Raw genomic sequence first — 10,902 nt, forward strand, 5'->3', positions numbered from 1 at the left:
CTAACAAATGGAGTATTTAATAACTCAGCGGTTTATAAAAAACTTTGCTTGTCAATGTGAGAAGTTTTGAGCGATTATATGATGAGGATGATGTCGATGACACAAAAATAACCAAAAGACAAGATACAAAGGTGCTTTTTTACGAATTTCTCAGCCATATTTATTTAGTTGATTGAGCTGGTCTCCGCGGTCTAGAAAATGAAAAAAGCTGCAGTTTGATGTATGACGCATCTATAATTCTATATCAATATCATTTTTTCATACAGATAATCTAAAAAATGTTATACCTCGTTTAGCGAGTCCCCTTAATATCCAGCAGGGCGGGAAATTTAAAGTAAAGAAAAAAAATTGAGAATTAAAAAAAAATAATTTTACGGAAACAACGGTTCTGAAAAAAAAATACAAATACCAAATTAACAAACTTTCACACGTCACATAATTACTCCGAAAAAGGACGCTCTAGGATAGTAACTGATAAATAATATAAATATCGAAATTTGTATTTATTGTACATATTATCAGAAAATTAACAGTTTGAAGATTAACATAATAATGATAATAATTAATACATATCAGTTTAATAGTAATACATAAGAGCATGTTCAAGAAAAAAGTGGTATGAAGTTATTTAGTCAGAACTTATTTCGCCCTTGAACGTTATTTATCCCTTCATTATTTGTTACAAACTTACAGCAACAACTAATAGTGTGGAGAGACAAATACTTTTTACCAGAATTCCACAAGTTTATTTCGTTGTGTGAGAAGGGCACTGAATGAAATTGTAAAGTTGACGAAGTGATAGTTAAACTTAATAATTAGATTTTTTTTCAAACGTCATATAATTGACACTTATATGACGTTGTTCTCCTTACTTTATTGACGGAAAAAAAACATCCTTAAACAGCACAAAGAAAAAATAAAATAAAATCACATGAGAATGTTACAATGTTATTAAAATAAGATTTGCCTTAACTTAGTTTGAAATGTAGGAAATGTATTTGTATTGAAATAAATTCTGCTATCAATAGAATTACAAGTAGATAATATATTATTAAGTGGTGAAAACAATAAATAATTCCTAAAACTGGATTTAATGTAGAACAAGGGAGCTTGTTACCGGGGTTTAAGTGCCATTTCTATGACAGCGTGTTTGAGCGGCACATAAGTACTAGTTACTTATACTCCGCCGGCGTATAAATAAAACATTTATACACCGCCGGAGTATAAATATGTGAAAATCATAGTGGTTGTCAACCATAGTAACCAAGGTAAGTGAAATCAAGGCAATTCCTTAATGAAGCAAGGAGATAGGAAATAATCATTTCAAAAGAAGATTAATCGTTTGAAAATAAAATGTTGTATTTCATTCGGAGTTTAACTGACTTTATGTGACTCGTATGCACTTAATTCGCACTCGCTATCGCTCGGCGTTTAATCGTCCATACTCCGTCACATAAAGTACCACTTAAACTCCTAATAAAATAAATATCTATTACTTTGAGACTTTATTGGCAGAAATTATTGAGATTCGAGGAGTAAAAGGAACCTACATTTGCGATGTTTTTTTTTTTTTTAATAAATAGAATTTGTTTCCAGATTTTACATTACTAATTTATTATATTGTTTATCAGTTATCACAAAGACTTGCACACTTTTACCATATTATATTTTTTCTTACGGTTTCATTATGACACCCGCGTACCTATTTGGAAATCATAACAGTTTCGACGTCATATGTTATTTGATCTGATACAATCCGTCGCTGTAAATCTCTTTATAAGTCTTATAAGGTGGATTTTGTAATAATTAGCTTAGTTAGAACAATATAATTTTTATTCTTCATTATATGAGTCTAAATTTTCTCTTCTCAGATCATTGAACATTAAGCTCGCAGTTGTTAGACGTATGGCTTTTACTAATAAACACTTCCTGTCTGGGATCAGTACCTAGGTAGTAATTTCAGCTGCTGTTACGTGTTAAACAATAGCTATGTAGTTTTTAAAATATTATTATTATAAATATTTTTATTACATATAGGGAAAGGGAAAAAATGTTATACCTCCTCTAGTGAATCCCCTTATAATACAAAATGATAGAATTCTTGATCCTCCAATAACTAAAAGTAATAATTAGAATTCTGATAACTGGTGGGTAGGCTAGGGAAATATTTTTAATTGATTTAATTCTTTGATTAAACATTACGCGTCTAAATTCAAACTTTTCAAAATAATATGTTTCTAATAAGAAGGTTGTTTGATTTCCTCATGAATGATGGGTTGCCTAGAGCACACGGGCAAAAACTACTTTCATTTTAAATTTGCTGTTCCAACATTTAATCAAACTTGAATCGTGGGTTTCCAGTTTGATTTTAACATCTTCAGTTTGGTGACTTTAACAAATTGTTTCATTGTGATGCTTAACGTTAGCCCCATCATTGTAAAATGAATCCCATGTCATTTAAAAAAATTCATGTTGATGTCCCTTGTGAAAGGAGTGGAATGTATCTTTCATACCACTATGAGTATTTTTAAAATGTTTAAAATTTGTTACCATTATAATTGATGCTTAAATGAATATTCCAATAATTAACAAAATAACATTAACATCACTAGAACTTCAAAATAAATTACTTATAGTCCTCTACACTGCCTATACTGCCTATTTGACATGATGATTTTCTAAAAGTTATATCAGTGATACTTATATCATTTACAACATAGGTACATTTTTATTTTACTTTGAAATGTAACAAATATGCAGGTTTTTTTTTAATCCTTGTATGTCCATCTTTGTTCCACAGACTTAGAAAATGTTGACATTTTAATACAAAACAAATATGTTATAGTAAATGTTTCGTTTACTATAATAAAAAAGGAGTAATTTTAAAAAAGTACTTTATTTTTAGAATATGCAAGATATTGAGTTAAAGTATGAATACAGTTAAGTTAATGAATAATAGGTACATGCAAAATTATTTTACCAAACAAGAAAAAGAGTTCTTTTATTAACTTTTAGTCTTTTTCCATGATGGTGTTTATATAAATTTTCGCCGACCGTACTTTGACTTCAAGAGGTTCATCTGCGTTGCAGCTGTCTACAGTCCTGCATGTATATCCTAGGGAATTTTCATTACATTTACAACGTGAACATTCAATGGCCAGTACATCAGAAGGAGCACAAGGAGTTTCACTTAAATCCTCTTCAAAGAAAGATAGATCTGAAACAATATAAATTCATTGCTCTCTCTTTGTTATCCCTTAATACTTGATGACCTGCGTCACTTAAAATTATAAATTCAAAATTAATATTACATATTTGAAAAACAAGGTCCATATTTTTTAGTTTTACAAACCACGGAGTTGCGTTTATTAACTTTAAAATATTGTTAATGTGCAAAAGTGGTGATTTTATAGGAGCAGCTCGTTCTTTGACCAGAACAAACTTATTTAAACGTCTGCTTTGAAGTAAAGATAGTTTTCAAACATCACGTATATGCAAAAATAGAAACAAATAAGTGGGGATGAATAATACAACTTTACTTCTAAAGTGAAATAGATTCACATCACGTTTTAATGTTGGATACACTAATTTTTACAAAATAATGTGTCTCGAAATCATGTCAAAAAAATTATATTTTATTTTTTCTATTATCAATAAGAAAATAGGTGTATAGAAAAATGCCGTACTACTTTTAGTAATTAGAATACTACTTGGAAACAAGTTTTAAAGATGAATGGGATTCCAAAAAAATATGTAGTGTACTCCATTTCAAAAAAAAAAACAAAGTTGTACGTTATAGTCACCACAAAGGCAAAAAATAAAAACCACACACTGAAACTAATGTCGCTTTAACAGATTAATATTTATGTGAAAAAAAAGAGTGAGCTCATATGGGGCACCCGTACGTATAATCGAAATAGATTACTCTAGTTTTTTTTCAGGACTAATGAGAGTTTGTGTGTAATATAATATAAATAATCAATTACTTGTGCAAATTAAATTTCTTATTTCTGTGTGTTACCTACCTTTGTATTAAAAAAAATTGCAAATTTTTGGCTCATATATTATCAAAGTTCATGTTGTGAAAAATAAATTTGGTGACAAATCTAAATTTTGTTTAAAAGCTATTGAGATTTTGTAAATATTTTGTAAATAAGTAGATACCTAAGTAATTTCGTCAACACCGTTCCTTCTGATATTTTAAAAAGTTTCTCTCATTATATTTTAATGATAATTTTGAGAATTTTTGGCAGTAAAAAATCCGTTTTATGGAAAACATAAGTAGCACTTACATTGGGTTTCTCCATGTTTAACATTACAGTGTTCTTCAGAACACTCCCAGAATCCATTACTGCAAACACATTCCTTGCAACCTTGCGTTGATTTCATACCATTGAATAAACAAAAAGAATCTAAAAAAAAGTTAAATTTATCTTGGTAATAGAATGGGAATGATAATTACCCAAAATCGAACGTTTTCTATGGGTGTGAACCTTGGATGTTTTACACTGCGATTCCATGCAGTACCATGTATTATTACGACACTGACAAAGGGTACATTGGTCAAATTTCATCTCTCTTTCCACGCAAACCATTTGGTCTACACTCTCAACAATGCCGTCTCGATTACAAGTATAGCGACTGCAGTTAACCAAATTACCCATATAGCATTTACAAAAATTACAATCAACTAAAACATGCTTTGGAGTACCCAGCGGACAGTCATGCCCATCATACAATGTTCCCGATCTCGCTCCACCTAAATACCTCCGTTTTTATTTTCCACAAAAAACGTTTAATATTGTTACATACCCACATAGTAAAATCCACAAATATAAAACACGAATACTAATATAATTAACAACTTCATTGTCACACAACTTTAAAACTCATTAACTGAAGAGCACACGAAAACGACTTCAAGAAAATTGAGGGTCGCCAATAAAACTCTGATAATTTTTTCAGGGGTTTTTTATTAAATAAAAAATATGGAAGGTTAAAACGTTTGATAAAAGCTTTTAATTAAATTTCACAGCAGTTGGGTTGAAGGGGCCACCAAAAGGCGAGCCCTCGGCGTTCCAGGACTTCTCTAAAATTCTGTGCATTGCTAATTCGTCTGAAGTGGGCAGACCTAACCTCTTTCTCTCTTGATTCCACTGCAACTCCTCAATTTTTGCTTGAGCTTCTTCTGGTAATTCCTCAAAAGGTCGTGTACAATCCAAAGTATTTATATCTAATTTTGGTTCTGTTTTCACTAAGCAATTCCACCACAGTTCTTTACACTTATCTAAATGAATATCGAGTTTGTTTTTCTGAAGAGACCAAATCGCATCATTGTGTTTACATTTATCACATAACTCTCCACTAAGCAAGACTACTCCATCTTTTAAACTAACTGATATTTGATCGGCTAGTATTTTCACTGTTAAGTCTTTAGATGTTTTGTTTTCGGGGACTTTGATAATTATATCGATTTCTTTTAATGATTGTGACCAACTATAATTATCATATGTGGCTCCATTATATGAATCAGCTGTAGTGAATTTGTCACTAACTTTACAAGGTTTCAGGGTTACTGTGGGTGTGGAAGGCTCTTTTAGTGGTTTGGCGGGTTCTTCCTTATTTTCGTCACATGATATTTTTTCAGCTGGTTTCCATTTGTAGAATATCTGTTTGACAGTTTGTTCAGCCAAACCTGGTGGTAAACCAACTGGGCAGTTTTGGTCTGTCGCAGTCTGATAGAAGTCAGTTCTGAAACAAATACATAATAATGAATAACGTTTCATTAGAAGCAGAATTTAACCACTTATCACAGTGAAAACAGCCTTTCTTTTATTGGGATCACAAATAACAACAGGTGAGGACGCTAATGCATTACCTACCTTCTATTTAAAAATCCAAAAATGCGGTTAAGAAATATTGGTAGTGTTTTACACTCTCTTAACATTGAGAAGAGGAGGTCATCGTGCTCCGCTGAATCGACCATTATACGTATTTAATAATGTAAAAATTAAAATATTTTACAGAAACTGTATAAAAACTTTGTTTATATGAGTGAAAATATCTACCTCTGACAGTTCGAATGAACTATTTTCAGCTGTCATGCAGGTTAATTGAATGTGAACTACCGCACATTAGAACTATCGGGAGTCACGGGATCTCTCGCCGAGATTATAAATCGTTATAAATATTCCAATATTATTACAAACATTAATAACTGCTTCCTCTCTACCACTAATATAATATGTTTATTATATTTACAACCTTCTGAATTTTCTATGTGCATATCTAAGGACGTTGAAAATAAATGACTTTATTTTCCATTTTTTTTTGTATGAGTAATTATTACTTAACTAATATTACTTTAAAAGTGTCACTACCTGTAAAACAAAAGAAAAGTTTAAAAAATCTATAGATAACTTTCTTTTTATATCAAAACCATCAAAAGTAGCCTTGCTTTAACGCTTTTTATTTGTTGAAAAATAGCTGTTCACACAATAGGTACTTCATTCAAAATTTATTGCATTAACTAGAATAGACAATGTTCCAATAATAAACTCTAATTTAAAATGTTTGCATTATATATGTAATTATAACTATTTTCGTTATTAAGAGATAAGTGTCGGATAAATTAGTTTTTGAACAAAATACGTATGTTTATATAAAAGTTTAAAGAAGCCTACAAATATATTTATTTGCTGTTAGCCTAATTCACTATACACCACATAATACTCACATCATGAACTTTCATAAAACAAAGAGTAAAATACCCAGTGCATTAAGAATAATTAATAAAATCTTTGGTCCGTCTGTTTTGTGCGCCCTTACTAAATATGCTACGAGTGTTTCATTATATCTTTATTAAAATACATTATGCATATTATGATATCCTTGATATCCTATGGCGAATTTTAATGTTGTTTATTGCTCTTTTTGAAACTTTGACACTCGTTCAGTTGTAGTCTAATATCAGAGTCATAAGAATTGAACAGATAAATGAAATTGAGGTTAAATAACACAGAAACACGTGGTAGAAGCGGAGTGAGCGGTTCTTAGTCGAGCTGACGGGATTTATCGCGTCATTGCATAAAAGATCCCGGTTAGAATAGAATTCAGGGGCGGTTGGGATGACGTAACGCTGTCGGCTTCTACCCCATAACTAAAGTGACCAGACGTCCCGTTTTGAACGGGACTGTCCCTTTATTGGACCACCTGTCCCGTTGTCCCCATATAATGATCTGGAACGCAAAATTGTCCCGTTTTCTAAAACCGCGCATCACCATCAATATTAAAGCAAATTTGTTCCTCCGAGAAATATAAATACGACTAAAAATATAATATTATGTTGCAATTTAATAATTACTGTCACATAAATGGTGCTTTACTTTAATGAAGCTGGTGATTGCTTCTTATTTTTCATAACTACTTATAATACTAAAAATATTTTTAATTTTTGTGAACATAAAATAAAGAAAGAAGATTAAAAAGTTGTGTTTATTTTTATTGTTTATTCCCACTGGGGTATGTTTTGTTATGTATGTATGGTATATCTATATTCTATATTAGATTTATTTTATTAGTAGTATGTATGGACGTCCCGTTTTGACTTAAAAAAAAATGGTCAGTTTACCCATAACCCAACTGCGAGTTTGCGACCGTAACGGCCTGCTCATACGGCTTGTCCGTATTAGAGAATTGCTGTGCGGCAGTGCTTGCGATAGATAGAATCATCGTGGGTAGGAGAACAGCCACGGCCAGGAGGCCCAAACTCCGCTCGTGCTACAACGCCCCCCTATAAGTATTTTTGTTGTGCTTTAGAATGAACTTGACATAGTTCGATCGCCACATTGTTATAGCGTTCTGGTGCCGCTGCCGCTGCATAGATTTTTATTAAAATTTTGTGCTTTTGTTGACTACTATAATTTAAATTTGCCGCCACACGTCTGTAATAACTTGTGTATTTGCATCCGGTTACTCTACTTCAGATATTTCAATTTTAAGGCCAGCTGTGTCAAAATGAAAGTTAAAATAGCTGCTCAATAATGGAGTCAAACAGTTGCACCTGCTATTGAAACATTCACTGATAAGGAACCGCGCTCTTTAGACGCAATAGATACTACAAATTTTGGTTCAAAAATTGATGATTTATTTGATTTACTAAATGGAAGCCAGCAGTACCTATGCTTCAGAGGGAAAAAAATGTTGCGTGTCCAGTGAATCTTTCTTCTCACCATGTCATTTTGGTCTGATCTTTTACCCAAAATTAGAGACTGGAAAATAACTGATTCTAAAACCGGTCAAGTTCGCACAAACTTCAAATTTGTTGAGGACCATTAGATCCACTACGTTTTTTTGGCAAAATTTAGAAAAGATGGGTTTGACCTGACCTGATCTGGCCTGTCACTACGGAACTTAATTTTTTTCTTTAATACATGAGGGTTCGCTCCATAGGTAATCTATTAATTAGCAAGGGATTCAATATAAAAGAGACGTAACGAGGTGATGGTTAGTTAAAGGGACTTATTCGTAACTAAAAGCTGGGAAAAGATTTTTCATGATTTTAGAGAGAACAGTAAATGACAATAAATGCAAACAATAAGCAAGGTCAAAAGAAGCGGGCAGAGTTAGGTGTACTTAACATAATATCATTATGTGAATAATGTAGAGCAAAGTTGTTGGGGCTTTCCTGGGTTGCGACGCATGATTTGGGGGACCCCGCGGAAAGTGGAATTAACTAACTACTGGTACTAAATAGGGTTTCTGGGGCTAGGGCAGAGGAATTCCCGGTCGCTGAATTGAACGTGTGAATGACGTTGTGGTGACCGAATTTATATCTAAAGTTTTCACGCTGAAATTAATTAACAGCGGCGCGAAATCACACTTGAATAATTTGAATTTGAAAAAGGAAAATAGAATTCAAATCATAAATCGTTAAACATAGGCAACCAAGTGCACGTTAACGCTTGCTGGATAGTCGGACAATTATTAGCGCTAATGGATTTTTAGTTAGAGAGTTGGTGCTCGTTGAAACTTTAACACTTGTTCGGTTGTTGTTAATATCAGAGTTATAAGAGATTGAACGTTTAAAAATGGAATTGAGGTAAATAACACAGAAAACGTGGCAGAAGCGAAGTGCGGTTCCTAGTCGGGCTGGCGAGATTTATCGTCTCACCTGTACAAGTCCACAGGTTTGGATAGATTCAGGGACGGCCGCCGATGTTGTAGTGCTCTCGACTTGGCCCAATAATACTCGAGATCTAACTGCGGGTCTGGCGGCCGTAATGGCCTAGTTTCGCACAGCATGATCATAATGGAGGTGTGAGTGCGGGTAGGCTTTGCGATAGATAGAGTCACCGTCGTGGGGGGAGAACAGCCCCAGACCGGTAGCCCAAAACTCCGCTTGTGCTAGCACGCCCCAGGGGTACTTTTGTTGTGCTCCTGTTAACTGCCGTAACTTTAAAATCTGCCGCCACATGCCCGTAATAACTTGTGTATTTGCATCCAGTTACTTTAATTCAGATTTTGCTTTGTTTTTATTAAATTTGTGATTTTCAAATATTTGCATTGATTCCAAACAGATGTATAGGATTTTGTGTTTGTTCGTTTTTCATATGTGTATGTCTGTCAATTCGCGAGTGTTTTTTCTTTCATATATCTTGAGGTGTTTGAAATGTAATATGTCCGGGAATATACGATAGGGGGTTTTTGGGGCCGAGGAGTGAATCCTCGCAGCTTCTTTCCTCCTGAGAAGGGTGCCGTGCTAGCCCTTCCAAAACAATTTTGTCTATTATTTCTTGCGCTCTCAACTCACACGCAGTATATACTCACTTGTATGAAAGAACCTTTTCAAAAAAAAAAATCACACAACGTAGGTTCCCATTTTGTTAGGCGATCACAGCCAAGGCCAAATTTTGAATATTTCGCGGCCTTTCAAACTCTGTCAGGGTCAATTTAAAGGCGGGAAGTTTGGGCTATCACAACGTAAAAACGTGGTAGTATCCTATATATACACTTTCTCAGTGCGGCACGCAAAATTTGGGTGCACCCCGGTTTTCTATAACCATTCGTATTGAAGTTAGTTCCTGGTGTTAGGAACGCATACCTTAATATGGTAGGGGAATGCCCCATCACTGAATTGAGTGTGTGGATGAGATAAAAACGTGGGCAGTGGCTAGTACGGCATGAGGACCCCGAATTCAATTGAAAAAAGAGAACTCAGTCAGGTGGTTATTGGATCTGTCGTAGTATTTCCATGTAATTTACCGGTTAAAGTAGAACATGGTGCACTGCACACGCATAATTAACTGGGCCAATGATGACTTACACGATAAGAGCCATTTGATGGAGCAGTGAGTCGATTGTCGGGGAAAGTTTGGGGAAAGAGTTTTTCTACTACATAACGACGGTGGATTTGGTGTAGGCGCTTGGAGCGGCTTCTACCTTGTAGCGGGAGCAAAAGCAAACTGGGCTCTAGACGGACCAACCAAACGGCTGATAAGCGGGACTAGACCTAAATATCTCGGTGGAGGGTAGAATACGGTGAAATCTGTGGCACCGACCTCTCTGATGCAACACCGTTTACGACTATGCACTCGAGTAAACACGCTCTTAGTTTCGAAAGTATCGCTAAGCAGTGGCGGAACAATTTACTTCCATCCCATGATTCACAAAGCTTCCAACTCACCATGTTGAGTTTATTAAAAAAATAAAAAAAAAAACACACATACACAACGTATACAGATACACCACGCAAGTTGAGGAATAAAATAACTGGCATCTACGCCTATGGAGTACCAGTAAAACGATAGGGTTTTCTAACCTGGTGGTATTACTTTGTTTATTGTAAAAATATCTTTCCAAAAACCTTTTTATATTTTGCTTGATGGGTGTAAATGGTACTTA

At 33.9% G+C, this 10,902-nt stretch overlaps 2 protein-coding genes across 2 annotated transcripts; both read right to left on the minus strand.

Moving 5' to 3' along the window:
- Positions 1 to 2,945: 2,945 nt before the first annotated feature.
- LOC135132195 (uncharacterized) lies at positions 2,946 to 4,938 on the minus strand. Its single transcript, XM_064060192.1, has 4 exons — positions 4,813 to 4,938; positions 4,463 to 4,759; positions 4,293 to 4,412; positions 2,946 to 3,217 (listed from the first exon to the last, which is right to left on the minus strand). The coding sequence occupies exons 1-4, from the start codon at positions 4,868 to 4,870 to the stop codon at positions 3,012 to 3,014; spliced, it is 681 nt and encodes a 226-aa protein (XP_063916262.1). The 5' UTR covers positions 4,871 to 4,938; the 3' UTR covers positions 2,946 to 3,011.
- Positions 4,939 to 4,955: 17 nt separating this feature from the next.
- On the minus strand, positions 4,956 to 6,082 carry LOC135132194 (nudC domain-containing protein 3). Its single transcript, XM_064060191.1, has 2 exons — positions 5,883 to 6,082; positions 4,956 to 5,751 (listed from the first exon to the last, which is right to left on the minus strand). The coding sequence occupies exons 1-2, from the start codon at positions 5,984 to 5,986 to the stop codon at positions 5,019 to 5,021; spliced, it is 837 nt and encodes a 278-aa protein (XP_063916261.1). The 5' UTR covers positions 5,987 to 6,082; the 3' UTR covers positions 4,956 to 5,018.
- Positions 6,083 to 10,902: the final 4,820 nt, after the last annotated feature.

The sequence above is a fragment of the Zophobas morio genome, unplaced genomic scaffold, assembly GCF_036711695.1.
Source record: "Zophobas morio isolate AGI-343-1 ecotype UQ-CSIRO unplaced genomic scaffold, CSIRO_AGI_Zmor_V1 ptg000021l, whole genome shotgun sequence".
NCBI lineage: Eukaryota > Metazoa > Arthropoda > Insecta > Coleoptera > Tenebrionidae > Zophobas > Zophobas morio.